At 39.8% G+C, this 21,776-nt stretch overlaps 1 protein-coding gene across 1 annotated transcript; it reads right to left on the reverse strand.

Moving 5' to 3' along the window:
* Window positions 1-1,013: 1,013 nt before the first annotated feature.
* On the reverse strand, window positions 1,014-20,778 carry LRRC69 (leucine rich repeat containing 69). Its single transcript, XM_053395678.1, has 8 exons — window positions 19,987-20,778; window positions 17,112-17,238; window positions 15,937-16,009; window positions 13,911-14,106; window positions 12,386-12,457; window positions 6,394-6,495; window positions 4,225-4,404; window positions 1,014-2,780 (listed from the first exon to the last, which is right to left on the reverse strand). Exons 1-8 carry the CDS (start codon window positions 20,332-20,334, stop codon window positions 2,670-2,672), a joined length of 1,209 nt encoding a protein of 402 aa, XP_053251653.1. The 5' UTR covers window positions 20,335-20,778; the 3' UTR covers window positions 1,014-2,669.
* Between the last annotated feature and the right edge of the window lie 998 nt (window positions 20,779-21,776).

Below are 21,776 nucleotides of genomic sequence, written 5' to 3' on the forward strand. Positions count from 1 at the left end.
CAATCCACTGAAAATCCGATTGCCGTTTGTTCCAATTCAGCACTAAACCACAGGTTTCCCCAGGAGAAAGTGATGGGGTAAATGGAAGTATTTCTTCAAAGTCTTCCAGTCCTTTATAGGGGGAAGGCACCTTTACTTCAACAACACTTGTTCAGTACTTTGAAAACAGCACTCTCACTGCCACTGCAGTTGTTGTTTCTGTCATTGCATTAGGAATGAAAGCAATCCAGTATGTTCTGTAACTTTGAAAACACAGAGTCAAGCTGCCAAATATTTAATTTTTCATAAAAATAAAATTGACCCATGAAAGAATTAAGCCTGGACAAGAAAAGAGTCGTTTTCTAGTGATATCTCATAATGGTATTTCATTTTCTTTATAAATGCTTGGATAATATATTTGTTGCATTTTATGCTACACTAATTTAGTTTCCGTTAAGAATGATTACGTAAGAGAGCCACTGAAAAACTCAAGTAAATGTAAACAAATGTGAAAGTTCTTCTCAAGTTGTTGCAAAAGGGTGGATTAAAAAAACACAAGCACTGCTCCCTATTGTAACTGAAAGGGATGTCATGCGCTTTCATGGTATCTCAGCAAGGATAAGCCGGAAAAGTATTTGGCACAGGCATTTTCTTTGTGGAACAAAATATTATGGCAAGTTGCAAAATGTAGACACTTGCTTCTAGGGCTGGGGTTCCTTCAGATACCTTTTCAAGCTAACCAACTCTGAATCCGATACCTGTACTCAAGTGATGCGGCAATCAATGAGATAAATGTATTGCAACTAAAGCACCACTGATTTCAACCATTCATTCATCCTTAGGATAAATTTGAAGAGTTTTTCCACTTGAATAAAACGTCAAATGCCTTTTTGGTCATTTTTGCTTTTACTAAAGAGTACTATTTATTTGACAGTTGAATCAATACACCTTTTTGAATCCTTTTGCTCACTATAACTGTGTTCAGAAAAAGCAAGTATCAGATGTGTTTTCAGATAATACCGTGTACCAATAAATATTTTAAACAGGGTCTTTATTCTTCCCCATATTGTAAGCTAAAACATACTGCCTAAGAAGTGCTGTTTCTATGTAACTATCACTTGACAAATGAAATTACATTTTGAAATCATTATGCACTAGTGAAGAACTGTGTTTGAGAGTCTCCACTTCAGACATCTGTTTCAGTGCTATTTTTCTAGAAAAAGAGAACATCTCTTATAATGGCAATGTTACCCACCTGAGAGGAACTGGCAAGTTCCACCTGAAAAAAGCCCTGCTGATTCTAATTTATTTTGCACACCCTTGACCTTTGTCAAAGGAGGGTGGGTGCAAGCTGGGGCCTGTACTTGAAAAACTGAACAGTATTCTAGATGCTGACATCAGCTTTCATTCTGATGTCTCAATCTTCAAGACAGAAAACACATTTTTACAGCTTTCTTGAAAATGAGCGGTGTGCTAAGCTGGGGTTTACACTTGAAATGCTGAATGCTGTCTTGAATGTGGTCACTAGTTTCATTCTAGGAACTCACTTGAGTTTCGCTTGATTTCCAAGTCACTATGTTACATAGAATGCTTTCTCTTTAAAAAGGGGGGGGGGAATCGTATACAAAATATCTGCAATTTAGGGAAGTACATGGTTCTACTTACTATTTCAAATTTAAATACATCTTTCTTTGTTTAGATCAGAACACGAATGATCTCAGTATGTAAACAGTAAAGTCAATCCACATGCTTAAATTTAGGATCAAGTTTAAGAAACAGCCCTGTTTTCTGTAGCACTGCAATTAATTACATGAGATGAGAATGCAAATTGCAAACCAGGAGGAATTGCAGCATAGAAATACTTTTTTTCAGTTCCAGCACCTCTCAGGTGGGCGCCTTTGCCATTATAAGAGAACATGGCGAGTTTTCTAGTAAAATAGCACTGGAAACACTGAAGATAAAACATGCAAAGAAATAAAAGTGGAAAAGCAAGCAAGCATGTGAACGTCCTATCAAACTGCTTGCTTCTCCATGGAATGTTCTTTTTTCCAAAGGTTGCCAGGATACACAGCTTTCTTATAATCAAAGTTCCTATGAGCAAAGAAATCCTTCTTAATATGTACCAATTCCCTTTCTTTTTAAAAACACTCCAACACATTTTCTTCTGTGTTGAAAATTATGCATGCCAAATGTTAAAGCCAAGTTATAAACTTCTAGAAAACAGGATTTATAATGGAAATCAAGCACTACGTAATCACTGGACACACGTTAAAAGTGTTCTTTTGCAGTTTTAAGGTCTGACCCTAAATCTTCAGGGGGGGAGAAACACTTATCAGAATTTCAGATTAAGGTGCACGGATCATAACAGAGAAGCCAAAAGAAACCACAGTAACCTAGGCTAGTTAGAGTTTACATTATAAAACTTTTACCTCACTGTTAAACAATGCCATTAACTTCATCCATTTTCAGAAGGAGAGTCAAGGCTGCCAAAACACACCAACTGTACAGCTGTAGGAAATAATTCCTGCCCACCACTAAATCACTTCTCTGCCACCATTGTTCCAACACAACTGTGTATTTCACATTGAATATGGATATAGCACAAAATGCTATGTTCTGGTTCCGTTCTTAAGAGTGTCACAATAGTTGCAACTTGCCAGCTGGGTGAGATCCTGGGTTTATTGCTTGCTCTAGGGTACAGCAATCCCAAAGAGTTCGTGGCCGCTGTGATTAAAGCATTTGTATGAGCACAGAAGTGCCTTGACAGGTAAGAGCTCCAAGTTTCTGCTAGTCTTCATTCGCTTTTAAAAAGAAAGGGGAAAATATAACAGCATAACTGTTAGCGTATTTTACAGAGCGTATTCATTTTTATAAATTGTAGCGATGTAGGGGTCCTCGTGAACCTCCCTGACACAACACAGTCAACCCTTACATTCAGATTTGCTCAGACAAAATGAACAACAAAGAGCTGGCTGAAATGATGTTTAAAATTAATAACATTTGTGTCAGAGCTATAGTTGCCCTCGCACATTTATCTCTAAATAGAAAGGCAGCAGGAATTTTACATCTGCGAGAAGAACAATCCAGCGCTATGTAATCTGGTGGGGAAATGGGCCAGCAGGAGTCAAGGGAAAGCTAATTTACTGGATGGCATTCAAAATTAGTAATTGGAGGAGCAGGACGGTGAAACTGAAAATCAAGATGTTATACCCTGTTGATGAGGTGTTAGGAAACAGTGTCAGATTTGCCACTTCAGCACAAGCCTCAAGAAAGGGCATCATGCAGTGTCCTTTCAGAGACCTTACCCAGGAGAAATATTGATTCTATTATGAAACATAATATTTTATGTAAAGATTCTGTCTTAGCTTCCATGATCTTATGTCCTCCCTTAGTCCAGAGATTAATCCTAGCAGTCTTGGGGGGGGCATAATCTGTGTGTCCTCTCCCTAGTGACCCTTTCACCATAGTAGTGGAACTGCCAGTGGGCACTATCAAGTTATGGTTCCCATATAAGGCGACATCTTTCTACTGACACTTGCATGTGCACAAGAGGAGATGCTGAGTTGTATACCCCATGCTAATAGCCACTGATGGTTCAGACCTGTGGTTTTTATGATATCTAAAACAACAACACCTGACAAACCAGAGTTTCTGAATAGCCACCAAATCAAGAACCGATTATTTGCAGCTGCTTTGGTATAACACCTGGAATGACAAATCTTGGTTTGAGATGTAGCAGAAGGGTGCTGCATGAGAAAAGTAACCCTCAGGTTCTGCGTGGCACATTTAAACTGGCCACTGACCCTGCCTAGGCCTCACCTCCTAGGCCTCACCCAATTGCCAGATCAGGTTCAGGGGCCACTGTCATGAGTTTGTGAGGCTGAAATGTGTCTCTGAAGGAAGGGTGGGATACAAATTACATAAACAAATGGAACTCAGTCAAAGAAAACACGAGATTACAGATGAGATAAGTGAATTAATAAATAACAGCAGAGGTGGTATTAAAAAAACAGAGAAAGCTGAAATAGTTTAGATAGGAGATGGCTGGCCACTGATGGAAACCAAATGCTGAACCAGTAGTATTCTCCTTATAACTGGGACCCAAGAATTTTTAATGCACACGTGCAGAAAGGAAACAATAGATTTTGAAGGTGCTTGTGGGAAACATGCCGCAGCAGAACCGAGCAAAAGTCTGGATATGCAATGAATCCAGCTTTAAATAATACATGATTCAGGAAAAATTACCTGTCTTATATCCACGAACTGTACACATTCTAGCCACATGCCCAGAAAGCCACGTCTGCACTGAGCACATTCTTGTTTATGGGCAAGCATCTTCTGTGCATTTAAGTTCTGCTTTAGCGCCCTGTGTAAATTAAAGTTTTTCTTTTCCAGTTGATCAAGAATAAATCTTGCTGTTAGTTCCTGTATGATTAAAAAGACAGAATAGCTTATATTATTCAAAAGACTTGAAAGAGAACCTCAAAGTGAATGCTTTTAACCCCGGACACTTAGCAGGAGACTCTGTGAGCATATGGCTCCATATTTTAATAATCTCTTATCCAGATGGGCCTTGTAGCCTTTTACCCCAAGTTGCACAGCTCTGTTTGCAAAAGGCTCTGCCTGATAGGAATAAAAGAGTTGTTCTCTCTATCTCCAGACGTGCGGTAACCATGCGGCACTGTGAATTTATTGTAAAGGATAGATCAAGTGCCACACGCAAATCTAGCTCCAGGAAGGATGTTTTTCAATCAGTGTCTGTTGATGGAACTTGGAGGGAGGGAGCTGCTGCCAGCCAGTGTGCACAATACTGAGCTAGATGGTAGCTCCCTGTGTTCCTATCTGAACATGTTCCTTTTTCCTTACAGAGTGCTTATTAATTTCATGAAGCATGCTAGACTTTTCTACCCATAGACAGCCAGTTAAAGAATTCAGTGCTATTTGTATAACTATTTACAAGATGCAATCAATTTTAAAGCTTCCAAATTAATCTGTTATTTTACAATTTGAGCGAGAATTCTATCCTCAAATTAATACTGAAATAGCTAATCCTTTTTGTCAAAGATGTCCTGAAAATGTTCAGATTGCTCCATTCTGCTTTTTTTCCAGCAAAAAATACTCATTTTGTAATTATGAATGATTCGCTGAGCTCTTTGCAAAAAGATATATGCAGGCCCCACCCCAAGGAGGTTAATTTTATAGAATTTGGAAATAATTTCTGTTTTTTCTTTAAAATTTAGATTTGTGTTAAGGTCTTTAAAAAACCAAGTTAGCTTTTAACTTATTACTCATTGCAAAACCATTAACTCAAACAGAACCAAAAAGAGTAGCCATAGAATTCTATGGGAATATAAAATGGCTCACTGTAAGAGAAAAGCAAATTTATTTATAGCAATTGAGATACAGTTTGCTGAAGCCACACAATACACAATATGCATAGCCATAAAGTACATTTGCAGCCTTTCACAGACACATTTTTTCACAGACCCACTTGTGGATGTGGTGCTCAAATTCTCAGCTCGGTTATTGTTAAAGGCTTTATTCCAAAATTCACTACAACGCCCAAACACATATCAGACTACAGGTTAGTTTAGAAGTTCACAGCAGAGCTCCAAGACACATGGCTTGTCCCAATACAGTACTCCCCACACTCAGGGCCTTGAAATGTTTTTGAGGTGCTATTATCTGGGGAAGAGTCAAAACCAGACCTTATCAGGAAGCTGGTCTGCTTTCAGCTGCTTAGAGCATCCTTCAATGCAGTAACAATTACTTTTGTACTATATGGTTCTTGGTAAGTCTTCATGAAATATACACTTTGTCTACCTTATTGAAAACTTCTTCTCATTAATATACTGTTGTTACAGTCTTGTGCCTTTCAGTGCTTTTTTGTGGCTGTTATACAGAACTGTGCTCTTGTATGTTATTTTAAATATCTTCCCCATGTATTTCAGGTTTCACTAACATTTTGCACTTTAAAAGGAAGGGGCAGAAACAGTGTTCATTCAGTGTTTGTGCTCTTTAAAAGGAACGGGTAGAAACAGCTACTATTAACTTTTTTCCTCTGTACTTAAATACTGTTGGAAAGTGGTTGGCTTCCACCATAGCATCTATTATCCTTTCCCAAGAAATCCCTACAATTTATCAAAATCCTGAAACTTTAATTAACTTAATTTCAAACTCTGTCCACCAGACTAAGGATCATTTTTAGTAAGTAAAACTATCTCTTGGAATACAGAATGGTTATTTAGAATGCTTTGAATGACAAGGATTTTGATTACTCTGAAATCTGAAAAAGTCATTTTTAAACTTTAGGGTGGTATTCAACTAAGTCATACTCAGAGATGACCCACTAAAATCTATAGACTTAAGTTAGTCCATTGTTATCTATAATTTTGAAAAGTTTTCTCCAGTAACCTTAAGAGTCAAAATGTCCTCCTCTTGTATGGCACTAACTGGATGTTTCTGAAGCAATGGATTACTTTCACAATAAAGTTCCTCCAGTTCAAGATCTTCCATCTGTTTAAACAACACAAGAAATACAGGAAACATCAATACTTTCAACAAAATGTTTACCAAATGTCATTTCCAATGAGAAGGCAGGGTGTTTTATCTCCTGATCAGATAAAAGTTGCAGGCAACTTCCTGTAGCTTGGCAGATCAAATTCAGGTCACAGGTTAGCCACCCTTATTCTAAAGCGAGGTCAGGCAGGAGCATCTACCCCATGAGATCTCCAGCTTGGCATGTTGATATGCTGGCTGCTTTAGTATTACTTTGATTGCAGTTGCAAAAATAGGCATACTGACTTGGAAAAAAGTCCCTGTGAACTAAATCAGGGGCAAACTATTTCATGTTCAATTCATTGTTTAGACTTGCATCTTTTAAAAAATAAATAAATAATAGTAAGGGGTCGAATCAAAGTCTGCAGCTGGTGCCCCTCCAGTCCAAAAATTAAGCACTGCTGTCCTCAGAGGACTCCATTGTTGAAGTCCCAGAGAGACTAGAGGCTCCTTTGCTTAATTGCAGCAGGACATTACTATAGCAGGTGGCACCCTTCAACTGAAGAAGTACCTTCCTGTACAGCAGAGCTTTCCAAACTGTGTCTTGTGACACGTTAGTGTCGGCTGCAGTGTGTAGGTGTGTCACGTGACTGCTCCCCACGCTCCTCCTGGGGCTGGAAAGGGGTTAGTTTAACCTCTGGTTTGCTAGTAAACCTGAATACTGTGTTGCAAAATGATGCATGTCTAAAAAGTGTGTCACCAACAGGGGAAAGTTTGGAAAGCTCTGCTGTACAGACAGGGCTAACAACTGGGATGTAGCTGCTACCAGTTGGTTTTGTTGCTGAAGCGGAATCCTATAACACAGTCTGAGATTCACATCCAGCCTGAACTTCACCTTGCCTTCCTCTGCTTACAGACTGAGCCTTGCCTCACCTCAGCTTGCATCCCACCTGTGCCTACTTAGCATTGTGTTGTTCTGCACCTAGCCTGACCCTCACCTTACCACAGAACAAGACAACGCCACCACCCATTTTCCAGCCCTTTGGCAGGACAGACTGTACAGGGCATCGTGACTTTGGCAACAGGACTTTCCAGCAGTCCATTATGTGCAATGGGCTTACCATAAAACTAGACCAGGGACAAAAAGCTATTCAAATGGATCTGGAAGAAATTATTCATAGTTAGGCCATCCCCACTGTCAACTGTGTAACAAGCTGAGTTATTATACACTTGATTTCTAGAGCTACCGAAGGGACCTGACACACTGTGCTGTTTGCTGGAAAACCATCCAAGAATGTATTTTTTCTTTATGGTTTCATGAAATTTCTCTAAGTAATTTACAAACCATCTTGAAATAAATGGCCCTGATTCTTTGTTCCTTCTGTAATGATTACTATTCCTCTTATACACATTCCGGTCTATGAATACTTTCCACTGACAAATCAGTAAAAATTATATTAAATCACAAGTTCATATGCTACATAAACAAATATTAAGTGGGCTCCTTTGAGAGGAAGTGCATAATAGAAATTTGCTTAATAATATTGCATTTAGCTTAATTTGATACTATGTGGTTTTATGAAACAACCTAAGCTTATCTAACTCTAATGTTTTATTAGATAGAGCATACAAAGATAGGTAAATTGATAGATAACAATTCTGCTGATATTATATAAGCAACTGCTCAATGTAAGCAAAGCTAGAAGACCTTGACTTTCTGAGAACACCTGTATTAAACATATAAACACAGAGAGAGGATTCTGTGCAGCTGGTATATCTGTAAAACCTTTTATTGTCTTTCCACAAATGAAAGCTTGAGATTTTGTGACATTAAAAAGTTCATACCTCCAGGGCAAGATGAGTGAATAGGCAATTACATTCTGGGTCACATAGTTTGTAGCAATCACCATAAAAATATATCACTTTCTTACAGCTTTTTTTTTCAAATTATAACTATGACAGAATCTCTGAGGTGTAATCCAAAATCTCCTTTACAAGAAACGTCAAAAGATGATTTCATTCTCATAAAATATAGTGAAGAACAGATCAGTAAGTTTGGAACTCTTGAGTTCTATAGCTAGCACAGGTTCCACATAAAAATGACTACTAGCTGTTCATGACAATGAATTTAGCAGATATTTATTAATCCAGCCAAAGTTAAAACTCTTAAAGCCCATTGATTTCAATGGGAAAGTTTTTAAATGTGCTAACACTGAAAACAGTGGGACTTAAAAGTGCTTAAATTTAGGTTGATTATACCAACAATTCTTTAAAAGGTTCAGCAGGATATAGAAAGCTAGGTATTTGTTTGCATTTTCAGCAAAGCATAAATGGCAGTTAACTGTTGCAACAAGCACAATTCTTCAATAATTATAATCTGGGCAGTTGTGTAATAAGAACTCTCTAAATATTTTTTAAAGTAACAAAATTAAACAGTATTGATATGGTTCTAATGAATTTTTCTATGCATACCTACTTGGGAGAAGGAAGTTGCATTGAACTAAAAAAATGTTACTTCAGAGCAAATATCCATAAAACTGACATGTTCAACACTTTCAAATCCCTTATTTAAATGCTAGAACATTGAAGGGCTTAACTCTGCCTCTTAAACTGACTTCGGGGCTGACTGCATCTTAATGCACACATGTAAAGTTAGAGTCTCAAGACCACCTTTCAAAAGTTAGATGTACTCAGCTGTGTGTGAATAGTGCCAATTCTTTTTCCATTGGGAGAAATACTCAATTCTTTTCTAAATCTAGGTCTGTTTGGCTGCAAATATCCTTTTAAAAAATGAATCCTTTATTTCTGCCCAAATACAAATTGGCTCACAGACAAACTTTACATTCCCCCCACCCCCATTATGTGAGTTTTATAGTTCAAAAGAGCCATATTTTCATGCCAATATACGCACTGTTTACATTACAGAATACTTGCAACCTTTCGTTCCTTTTAATTTACATAATTCTAGTACATGTAAAATGATAGGTGCAAGAAGGCGTTCTAGTTCCAAAATCTATTTGGTTTGATAACATGCTTGTTTGGAGTTTCATAATTTTTTGAATATTTTCCTTCTGAAATTTTTTAAAGTACAGCCAAAATAATCTAGAAAAGGGCCTTTGCACATGTAAAAGTATAATGTATGCATATGAGAACACTAGTTCCTCAGTAAAGTATTTTCTACTGTGCTCTCAAATGGAAGAGATGAATTTATTGTGTCCATCACAGACGTCAGGTGGAAGACTAGAAAGCCACTTCTAACAAGTGGAAGGATAGTGGCTTCCATTATGAATGATAAACTCATCAAAAGAAGTAGATAAAGCAAATACCACAAAAAGAACCCTTTAGAAAAGTACTGCTAACAAATCATACCTAATCAAACTGTATATTTAAATGCTATATCTTGAATTTGAAGTTGATTACTTGAATTCATAGATGGGTATCTCTTCAAACAAGTTTCAGAAACTGAATTCCTAAATATAGGCTTTCTTATGCTTACAGATGGCTTCTGGTCTTCTTCAGTAGTTGTTTGTTGCTAGTTAAAGATGTATTTTCTATTTTGCTAGCAGTATCGTTTTTAATCGTTCCATTATGAATGACTCAGTTTGCCTCTACACCCCTGAAATTGCACATGACTTGCACCATGCTACTCTTCTATTTCCACTGGGAATAGTACGTATAGTACAGCATGATAAGTTAAATTCATTACTTCACACAACAGAGATTGCTAATGTAAAGAAACAGGCCTGGACCAAAGCAGGAAACACAAATGGTGTCCACTCTTCACACTAAATAACAGAAGGTTCTCCTGTACAAGCCTAGCTGAAAATAATGGATGTTGCAGTACTATTTAACATTCCTGTTCATCTTAATGTTGCTTAGAAAGTCCTTTCCTGGATTGTGCCCTATAGGCCAGACCTCTGCCTTCCACTCTACTAAAATTTAATGGAACCTATTACCACACACTACCTCATATTAGGGTCATTTTTGGTAGGGAAGCTGAGTCATTAATGTCTAATGGCAGCTCTTTGCATTACACATCAAATACATTTAATGCTGGTGTCAAATGAGTGCTTTCTGCAACAATGCCATGATATATTCAGGTACACAAATATTTGAAACACACATGAGCACAAGGGGATGCTGTCCACGCTTCAGCAGCAAACACAGTTGTAGTTGCGAAAAAGAAAAACAGTTTGCCATGTAATGTACCTGCAGTAGGAAATCACTTTGTGGTTAAAGGATGTTGGTCAGATAAACTGGAATATTGTGAAACCATATGCAAAGACTGAACATACAAATGTTCAAGAAAATTATTTTCTACGGGTGAACTTTTCCAGTTGGCTTTTCTGTACAATAAAAAACTGAGTTGAGCAGTGTGACATTATGTAGTGCTGCCCTCAGGTGTTTGCTGATATTATTTCAGCATGCATTCAAACATCCTCTGTAAGCATTTCTATATACAGTGGTACCTCAGGTTAAGAACTTACGGTAATTCATTCCAGAGGTCCGTTCTTAACCTGAAAGGGTTCTTAACCTGAGGCGTGCTTTCGTTAATGGGTCTTCCTGTTGCCGCTGCACCGCTGACACACAATTATCCAGGGGCAAAGTTCTTAAGCTGGAGCAACCACTTCCTGATTAGCGGAGTTTGTAACCTGAAGTGTCTGTAACTGTATTGGGTGGGGTTGGGGTCCAGAGAGCTATAGGCATAGTGCCCTTCACATTGGGCAACTTTCCTGCCTGCTGCTCCATTTACTAGAATTGCCATCCTTTGTTCAATCACTTTTTATAGTGTATCCATATTATACGGTTGTTAATCAACTGCATCCCAGTATTTTCTGACTATTCTTAGAATCATAGAATCATAGAATCATAGAGTTGGAAGAGACCACAAGGGCCATCGAGTCCAACCCTCTGCCAAGCAGGAAACACCATCAGAGCACTCCTGACATATGGTTGTCAAGCCTCTGCTTAAAGACCTCCAAAGAAGGAGACTCCACCACACTCCTTGGCAGCAAATTCCACTCTCGAACAGCTCTTACTGTCAGGAAGTTCTTCCTAATGTTTAGGTGGAATCTTCTTGTAGTTTGGATCCATTGCTCCGTGTCCGCTTCTCTGGAGCAGCAGAAAACAACCTTTCTCCCTCCTCTATGTGACATCCTTTTATATATTTGAACATGGCTATCATATCACCCCTTAACCTCCTCTTCTCCAGGCTAAACATGCCCAGCTCCCTTAGCCGTTCCTCATAAGGCATTGTTTCCAGGCCTTTGACCATTTTGGTTGCCCTCCTCTGGACACGTTCCAGTTTGTCAGTGTCCTTCTTGAACTGTGGTGCCCAGAACTGGACACAGTACTCCAGGTGAGGTCTGACCAGAGCAGAATACAGTGGCACTATTACTTCCCTTGATCTAGATGCTATACTCCTATTGATGCAGCCCAGAATTGCATTGGCTTTTTTAGCTGCCGCGTCACACTGTTGGCTCATGTCAAGTTTGTGGTCAACCAAGACTCCTAGATCCTTTTCACATGGTATCCTTTTCTTGCTGGTATCGATCTTAAGGTAAGTTAAAGACATTCATGGATTGAAAGTTTTCTGTCCCTTCATTTTCCCTTCCCTCCTGCACTACCTGTGTCACCCACAAAGCCTCTCCAGTAGGTTGGGAGGCCCTTTTGAACCATGTGGGATGGGACACAAAAGGTTGGTGGCAGAAGGAAGAAAAGGTTGGCGGCAGAAGGAAGAAAAGGTTGATGGCAGAAGGAAGAATTCCCCTAAACTGAGTGGAGGTCCTGCTGATTTGGGGTGGACCTCCACTACGCATTCCTGCTTCATGTTTCTGAAATCCATTTTACTAATTTTCATAATGTACAGATTATTCCACTGAAGAAATCTATTAATAGTCCTACTTACTGCTGTTGGGAAGATCTGGATATTGTTTCCTGCTACATCTAGAACTCTAAGCCTCTTCAATTTGCAAAGTCCCTAGTGAAAAACGATAAATTTAGTAAAAGCCAAAGGAGCCTTAGCAACATTAAAGTAAATTATATTGACTCGGACATCAGAGGTGAAAGTACAAAAATAAAACAGTTGTCAGAAGTGGGAGAATAAAAACCATACAGGGAAAGCTGAAAATGTATTCTAAGAGGGACTAGATTTTAGTTGGTATTAAAACAAAGTACTGTGTTTAGAATATTTACCTCTCTGGGGGTATATTTACAAATTGAAAATTGATACAGATGGTAACAAAAGACGACATAGATGATAGAGGTGAGACAGATAGGGAAAGAATATGTATTTAGGTTATTTGCACTTACTTAGGCAGAGGGCTTATTCACACTTCCGCTAAGTCCATGCCTGGAAAGCATGGGGCCAAGCAGTTTTCCGCTTGACTCGTGGTTACTAGGCATGGGTCCAGGTGGTTTTCGCCTTGCCCCACTCCTTTCCAAAAGAAAACCCACTTAGACTGGAAGAAATAGCAAACCAGGGAAAACCCAAATTGCCATTTGCTCTGACTGAGCGCTAAAGAGCAGTTTTCCCCAGGGGAAAGCAGCGGGACAAGAGGAAGTGTGGACAAGCCCTTAGTTTCAGTAGTGAATGGTAACTAGGTGGTTCTGCTAAAGGCTTCAAAGAAAAGGAGGGGTTGAAAGGAAGAGAAACACAATATCACAGTGGTATTTTGGGAAGCAATTCTGGGCATAGCAGGCAGCAAAGCAGAAAGGCAAGGTGAGGTTCCATCCAAAGCAAAAGCTATTTTCCTTTAGGCCACCCATGGGAATTCTTGATTAATTGTAATGTTAGGGTATTTTCTGGTTGGACAGTGTTCTCGAAGCTACCAGCATGAGTTTGACCAAACTGCGGGAGGCAGTGGAAGACAGGAGTGCCTGGCATGCTCTGGTCCACGGGGTCACGAAGAATCGGACACAACTAAACAACTGAACAACAACAACAACAAAGGGTATTTCCATTTCCCATATGGTGAATATCAATAATGTGCTTATATGAATTCCCTGCACCTTCTTAGTTTAGCAAAACATAACAGATTCTAGGTTGTAGCTAACTAAATTCTACTCAGAGTAGTAGTAGCAGTAGTAGTAGTAGTAGTAGTAGTAGTAGTTATAGGCACAGGTGGTTCTTGGTTTACTGACTGTTGTTTGCTTGGAGTGAAATAAAGCATGATCACTGGTTCATATGTAATGCTAAGTCAGGGATTGTAGCTTGCTTCTTCCCAGTGTGAGCAGGGAAGAGCAAATCAGCTAAGGTGCACACACAGTAAACAATTAACGATGGCTTACCATGAAGTGCTAACTGGCTATAAACAGTCTGCACAACACAAGGTGATTTAATAAAAAATAAAAAAAAAATCCCTCTACAAACTGCATATGACTTTTGTACTGGTCTCAAGAAGACAGAGTTTTCAAAGCACACCATTACTCACATCAGGAAGTTCTTCTATTTGATTTCTTGCCAAAATCAAGATCTTGAGTTTTCTCAGGTATTTAATCTCTTCAGGGAGTGCAGTGATGGAATTGTTGAACAAATGGAGTTCACACAACTTTCGGAGATAACAGAATTCTTTGGGAATTTTTTGCAGTCGGTTATTGTCTAAACTCAAGCATTCAAGATGTTCAAGCCTATGAAAGGAACAAAGAATTCCAAGCCTCCAACTCTATTTTTCTTTTGTATGTTTACCAGGAATGTTGGTCTACACATCTGCATCTAGACAGATTTTAATACAAAACAGGATTAAAAGTTGCTAATTAGTCTATTAAGTGAATGTACCTCAATCACCTTACTGCCAATTGTTACGGAAAGGGGGGGGCATGTCTTCTTCACCTTCTTCTTCGCTACAATATATCAATTTATTTCCAATTGTCAATGTCAAAAGGGACTAAAATTTATAAAATTCATAGAAAATCAACGTGCCAATTTGCTCAATTTCTCTAGGACTCCATCACACCTCCCCTGTCCTCCATAATCCCTCAAGCAAGGTGTCAAGACCCTAATCCTGTCAAATCACTCTGCCAAGCCTTTCCTCCGGGCAATGCCAGGTGGCAGACTATGCATACATGGACCATTGTCTTCCCATCACCTGCACTCAGGAAGCACTTATCTGCGCATATCTCCAGCTCTGCATATTCCCCCCTCCCTCCTCCATATGTTAATCCGGTGTAACCCAACCTCTCCTTAATGTATTCATGATGTAATCTGTGTAACCCAACCTTTCCTTAATGTATTCATGATGTAACTGGGATGTGTTTTGCACTGTATTCTGGGACATGGAGGGAGTTTCAAAAGTTCATGTCACCCCTTTCTCGCTGTTCAATCTCGCCTTGAACCTGTTGCGCAATAAACTTGGATCTTCTGCAGTTTGCTCCTGTCCGGCTGAGCTCATTTTCTTCCGCAGGGACCCACGGACTTAGTCCGATGAGCTGGGTGGCAGAGTAGCCCCGCACCCAGATTTTAGCCGTAACACAATAAAGGTACAGAAAAGCACTAAAACTCAAAATTAATGTGGTAGTTTTTAATTCATAGGTCAGAGTTATGTTTCTCATAGGTAAGAGTTAACTCTGTAACTAAGCACAATCAACTGAAGATGTAGCAGCCCAATAAGTAACTGTTTTATCATCAAAGGAGCAAGTAGGCCTGGCATTGTCTAAGGAATGGGGACATGGGAAAGGGCCTTCTCAATGTGGAACTCCCTTCCTGTAGTAGCTAGATTGGCTCCCTCTTTGTTGTCCTTCTGCCAGCAAGTGAAGACCTTGTTTGAACAGGCTTTTGGAAATTGACTGCTTTGAATGAAAGGGCTGGTGCTGTGCTGTTTTTATTGTAATTATTTGTATGTTTAAAACAAATTTTATATATGTACTGTATATGGTTTTATTTCTATTTAAATGTTTAATTGTTTTTAATTATTGTTGTTTTTCTCTATATTTTTAGTGATTCTTGTTTTTATTTGTAAGCTGCCTTGATTCCCATCAAGGAAACAAGTGGGGTATAAATAGATATATAATAATAAAGGAATGGCTGCTGACAGGGATGGAACCTAAACCCTACGAAGCGTACAATACTACAAAACATTATGTTTAAATATCTAGCTTAAGATTTCTATAGGAGCCCTTTTGCAATCCTAATGTGACTATATGAGAACTTGGGCCTACCTGATGTAACACTAACGTGGACAGAACAGAAGCAATTTTTAGTACAGCTAGTGAGTCTCAAACAAAAGGAAAGTATAATGGATGACTGGGGAGGGCACTGGTGTTATTTTATTTTTTCTGCTGCTATTGTCCAAAAAGTGTGAAGTGTGGAACCAAAATAAGGCATATAACTTGCTATATTTTATTGTTTTTGCCATTCAGTATTAAGGAATATATCACAGCTTCTGCCCAGATAAACATGTCTCACACTAACAAATAATGGTATAGGCAGCTTAGATAAAACTTCAAAATTATAGTAGTTACCTTTGTATCTCTGGAGGAAGATAACTAAGTTGGTTGTTGTTCAGATTGAGGAGTACTAAATTTTGCAATCCATCTGTAAAAAAGACAGTTTTAAGATAAAGTATATATTATCTACATAGACCTGAATATGCATTTTAATGCCATTGCATTCCATTTTAGTCATTGCAGTGTGTGTGTTTTTATTGATCAACAATGTAACATGGGTGATCATTCCATTTGGTTACTAGGCAAGTACAGTACACGGTTTCAAGGGGAATATGAAGTGTTGCCAAAGGAGATAAAAGAAGTATATGCTCAGAGAGGTGATAGGACAGAGTCATGCGAAACCCAAAATAGAAATCAATGATAGGATAATTCACAGTATAGAACAGGAACAATAACAGTCCAATTCTATACATAGTTGCTTGCAATAAAGTTCTCCTGAATAAAGGGAAGTTACTTCTAGGGCAGTGTGGACAGAATGACAGCAAGGGAACAAAATGAGAACATAAAGCAGGTTTTTAGACTTGGCTACAATGTCATAAGCAGCCTAAATCTCACTGATTGCCCATGCAGTTACATATATACTAATTACAAACATCGTACATTTGGGGAACTGAGACTATTTAGGGCTACAACGTTTAGTAAAACAGATTATTACAAACATTTAAACGTAGACTCCTTAAAAAGTGTCATAGAAGACTGGCACCATCTTAGAAATTTGCCTTATCTCAAAAGAACAAATGTTTTTCTCTAAGATGGTATGTTCTGCAAGATGTGTATATGTTATCTAAAAAGAGTGTATTTTCTCCAAAACTATTAGGGTTTGCTCATATGCAGATTTATTCAATTTGATTTACTGATGCTAAAATCCTTTCCCCTCTGAATGATTTTTCCTGCTGTGCCCTGTCTTTCAGATTGTCAACATGCAAAGAGGAGAGGGGAGGGGATGGGCTGTCATGTTATGAATATCTGTAAGTCATTCTGGGAGCCTCCATTGGCTGAAGGGTTGGGTAAAAGCGCTTTAATTAAAAACCGGAAGTAAGTCCCATTTAATACAATAATGCTTATGAGATAACAAACATAGATTCAGAAACATGATTTATCAACTGTAAGTTTTATGGAGCAGTATTATATGTCACATTATATACACTGCACATTAAAATGATTTTGAGCAGGATGTGATATGAGCTTACCAAATATTAAGGGTGATATTCTGGTGATCTTGTTCCTAAACAAATGAAGAGTCTGCAGAGACTTGAGGTATTTCAGCTGCTCTGGAACCTCCTCAAAATTATTATTTCCCAAATTTAGTACCTTCAACTATAATAAAATATTTAATTAAACAGCCTTGCATCATTTCTTTCACCAAAACATCAGGCACATATGAAGAGTCTGCTGGATCAGACCAATGGCCCAATTAGTCCAGCATCCTAGTCTCACAGCAGCCAACCATATGCATATGGGAAGCCCCAAAGCATGACCTGAGCCTAGCTGGTATTCATTTACTTAAATAGGTAAAGGTAAAGGGACCCCTGACCATTGGGTCCAGTTGTGGATGACTCTGGGGTTGCGGCACTCATCTCGCTTTACTGGCCAAGGGAGCCGGCGTACAGCTTCCGGGCCATGTGGCCAGCATGACAAAGCCGCTTCTGGCGAACCAGAGCAATGCACGGAAATGCCATTTACCTTCCCGCCGGAGCAGTACCTATTTATCTACTTGCACTGCGTGCTTTCAAATTTACTTAATTCATTTACTTAAATTTACTTAATGCATTTACTTAAATGCATGCTATTAAATACTAACTTAAAGCTGAAAACATACCAAGTAATACTGGAACCTAATTCCAAATATAATGTTCAGCACCATGTAAACCCCCTTAAACACACACACACACACACATTATTAAGACACTACTATGCTACTACACAACATCCTGTTGTAGTATTGCTGGGCTTCTAGAATCCTAAATCTCCATTCTTTTTTATGACAACAGTCACAGCTCATGTTTGTACATGAGGGAATCTAGTCAGTTTCAGTCCATTATAATCAGTTTCTTATTTGAAAACTAAGAAAATAAATACCCTAAATCCAATATTATTTTAAAAATAGCATATTTCACCAGATCACATTGTGCTTTTGCAGTGTGCCTTATGCTACAGAATGTGGTTTTGCCATTTTCTCTGTAAGCACTTTTCTGCACTAAGCCTCCTTTCTGTCTGTAGTATGCTGTGATTTTAATTAGTTAGGCTATGCAGAGCTGGTTGAACTAGGTTTGATCCATCCAAGTTACTTGCTTTAGTTGTGCCCAAGAGTTTGAATACACTCACTAGGAATTTTAACTTTACCTTCTTTAAATAGTAGGCCTGGAATCCTATCAGAAACTGCATCCTGAAATGATGAGACAAGTATCTCTTTCTCTTCCAAAACATGAGTTAGGAAGGAGAAGCAAAGAGAACCAAATACTTCTCCATATAAAACCACCATATGCCATTATGCCAAAGGAGAAAGCATGATAGGACTGCACCCATTCCGAGAAGAGAGGCTGGCACAGTGCTACTCAAAATAATTATGTATTGTGGTATAGCCAGCACTTTCAACAACACTGATTTCAGCATGAAGTATAAATATTTTACAATTGTGGAAAAATACACACTTTCGTGCCACAGTCATGGGGCTTTGTGAAAGTATTTTGAAGTAATTTGAGTTTTCCCAGAACATTTTTAAAATGTTGTTTTAAAAAGTGCATATTAGTCCCAGGTTGAATTATACTACTGCCAAGTTTCAGTCTGTCATAAAAAGTTCCATAACCACTTTTATGACCCATAAAAAATAAAGGCTTAGATTGAAAGATGTAAAGAACTATTCCCTTCCCTCCACCCCCAATCCAGCTGTTCAGTCAATGCCTTCTACTTGATCCCAGTTCTCTCCTAATTTAATATGATAAATAACCCAGAAACTAAGGGCACTGTCCAGTTAAACGATGTGCACCCTTACCCCCCATTGATTCTAATGGTAAAGTAGAGCTTTTAAAAAGCTCTTAAATCTCTGTCACTGAAACCAATGGAGCTTGAAAGTGTTATCTTTGAACACTTGCATCCTCTATTTATGACCATGAAGACTATAGCATCTTTACCTTTCCATTAGCAATCTAAAACTTGATGGTGGCATAAACAAGCCCGATCTCACTTACAGAAGAACCACATGTTCCTCTTGTTTTAAAAGCCCACAACACAACTGGAAACCCTAGGATGATGCTTTGTACTATTTTTTCCCCAATGAAGATTTTGAGCAGTGCTCCATTCCAGCTGTCCTGACATCACAAAGAGCCACAGATGAGGGGTACCCCCATCTTTGCTGCGCAATGCAGAATGGGGATCACAAGCCACTTGAGTACAGAGGTAGTGATTGCCCTGGACAACTTATCCTAGACCCATGATTCTAGGGTCTACAGGGGGTCAATTTGATTTTTAAGGGGGGCAATTAAAGAATGAGTTAGTAACAGTGAATGGCCTTTTAGGCTTCCTCACTTTTTGAATAAGAAGAATTATATGTCACAGGGGGGGGGAGGGTGTCAGGATTTTAGAGATGCTTAGGTGGGGCATAGCCAAAAAAAGGTTGGGAACCACTGTGGACCTAGACTAAGGTTACCAGTCGTCCCCGTTTTCCAGGGACAGCCCCCCGATTTACAAATCAGTCCCCATACAGAATCCATTGAAGTTGAAAAGTGTCCCCGGACTCAATGAAAAAAATCTGGTAACCTTAACCTAGACCTATTGGGATGGCTTTTGAGCAGGTCCTGAGCAGCCTGCCAAATGCCCCCCACCTGCCCGCCCCCCACCTTCCACTGTCTCTTTATCAGCAGCTGACGGAAGAAAAGTCCTACCACTTTATTTTCATGCTAGGTTCATAGGCTAAATAACGCAGCGGGAAAGGCGCTGTCAGAAAAGCACAGGAGCAGGGCTGGGGGCGTGGGGCTGAAAGGTGGCAACCCTAGTGGTTACAGAGATGGAGGGACGGAGCCCCATGGCGCAGAATCCTCGACCAAAGGATCTGCTGGGCCGCCTCACCCGGCCCAGAGCCTTCATATCCTGGGGCAGCCGGCGCAGGCTGTTATCCCGCAAGCTCAGTCTCTCCAGGCCCTTCATCTTCCCCAACCCCCGCGGCAGGCGGCGTAGCCCCCGCGCCTTCAGCGACAGGCAGCGAGTCCCTGGCCCACCACGCAGAGCCCGGAGTAGCTCCGCCGTCATGTTTCCTCTCCCTCCGGCCCGGTCACCTCCGCGGCGCCGTAGAAACCGCGGGTGTAAACAAGGTCTCGCCGTCGCCATGGATACGGCGAAAGCGGCGCGTCGTCCTGAGGCCTCGCGGCCATGGTAACGCGCGTCTACGTTACGAGGGGCCGCGGTGAGACTGCGCATGCGCAAGGGAGAGGCATGGAGACCGGGGTGGGTGATGGGAACTGTAGTCCGGCAATGTTAGGAAAGCCGCAGGCAGATGCCCGGTCCCTGCAAATAAGAAGTTGAAGCAGGGGCAGCGAGGGGAGGAGATAAGGGCGACTAGTCGTGATTTTTGGCGGCTTCTCTTTATAAAAAGGCGCAGTAGGAACTGGACAAGAAGAAATAGCATTGTTTGTAGGTGCATAACAACAAAACACAAATGCAGGAGTGTAGAAATTATCTATCTCTAGGATGGGGCCAGGAAGGGGAGGCTGGGACATAGGAACATTGCAAGCTGCCTACTGAGTCGGACAATTTCATCCATCTAGCTCACTACTGTCTACACTGACTGGCAGAGTCTTCTCCTGGTTTCAGACACGTTTTTCTCCCAGACCTGCCTGGAGTTGCAGAGGATTGAACCTTCTGCACCTGCTAATGCAAAACTACAGTAATAGTTCCACGTACAACATTATTTCTTCTAACTTTGTTTTCAAAAGTTCATTTTGCATTTCTTTTACAGCAAAATTAAATAAATCTTTAGTCCCAGGAACTCAAGCACAGGAAAACTGGCTGTGTGTGTGTGTGTGTGTGTATATGAATGAGGAAAGTGATGCCTGCTTTAAGATGGTGCTACAACGGGGTTTTTTATTTAAAAAAATCTATTAATCTGTCTGAATAATCATCAGGGCACTTTTTCAATTAAAACTTTTTAACTCTGATGAAATGGTGCATCCCTAAAAACAGCACATGTATTCCGTTTTACAGATGTATAAAATCTCCCTCCACCAGCAGCCTCAGCAACTTTTACTGTGATTTGTAGAGAGCAGGGAGCAAACCTTCAGAGCCCCTCCCCTGCTTCATTAATTTATATTTTGGAAATAGCCCAGGCTAACATTGCGGGGGGGGTGGTTTTGGGGGGGGGGAGCTCTTCCCTTGCCAGCCTCTATTTGCTGTTGCTGCAGTAGCCATGGTCACTGATGGGGTAGAAGACCCTTTCTGGCTGCTATCAACAATAGGCACTCTGCAATAGAATGCTGCTAGTAGGAGTGAAAGTATGAATCAATTCTTACTCTGCTTTTCTATAAAAATATATATCCAAAGTTGAACCTACTCCTGACCGAACACAACACAGAACTTATGAAAGACCAAAAGAATGGTGCGGAAATAACACAGGCCCAAGGCAGTTACACGGGAACAAATGCAAAGTGATGGGATGTGGGAGGCTGATTTGCCACAAACTTCCAGATCTTTGCCTCATATATCTTAAGCAAGAGAAACATTAGGCTGTCTTATGTGGATTTAGTGGAAGACAACAGCAGATCCATGTTTCTCTACAGTAAATTCCAACTTCTCATTTGCAAGTATTTTACACAGCTATATTTAATTCCAACTACTATTGTGACAAGGGACGCGGGTGGCGCTGT

This window comes from Podarcis raffonei, chromosome 7 (assembly GCF_027172205.1).
Source record: "Podarcis raffonei isolate rPodRaf1 chromosome 7, rPodRaf1.pri, whole genome shotgun sequence".
Classification (NCBI taxonomy): Eukaryota; Metazoa; Chordata; class Lepidosauria; order Squamata; family Lacertidae; genus Podarcis; species Podarcis raffonei.

Excerpts from the sequence above, each read along its gene's own strand:
- LRRC69 (XM_053395678.1), bottom strand. The coding sequence starts at position 20,334 with ATGCGCAGTCTCACCGCGGCCCCTCGTAACGTAGACGCGCGTTACCAT. Across the intron at positions 14,107-15,936 it reads CTTCCTCCAGAGATACAAAG|GCTTGAACATCTTGAATGCT; the intron begins GTAACTACTATA and ends TTCCTTTCATAG. Across the intron at positions 2,781-4,224 it reads AGTTCGTGGATATAAGACAG|CGAATGAAGACTAGCAGAAA; the intron begins GTAATTTTTCCT and ends TCTTTTTAAAAG.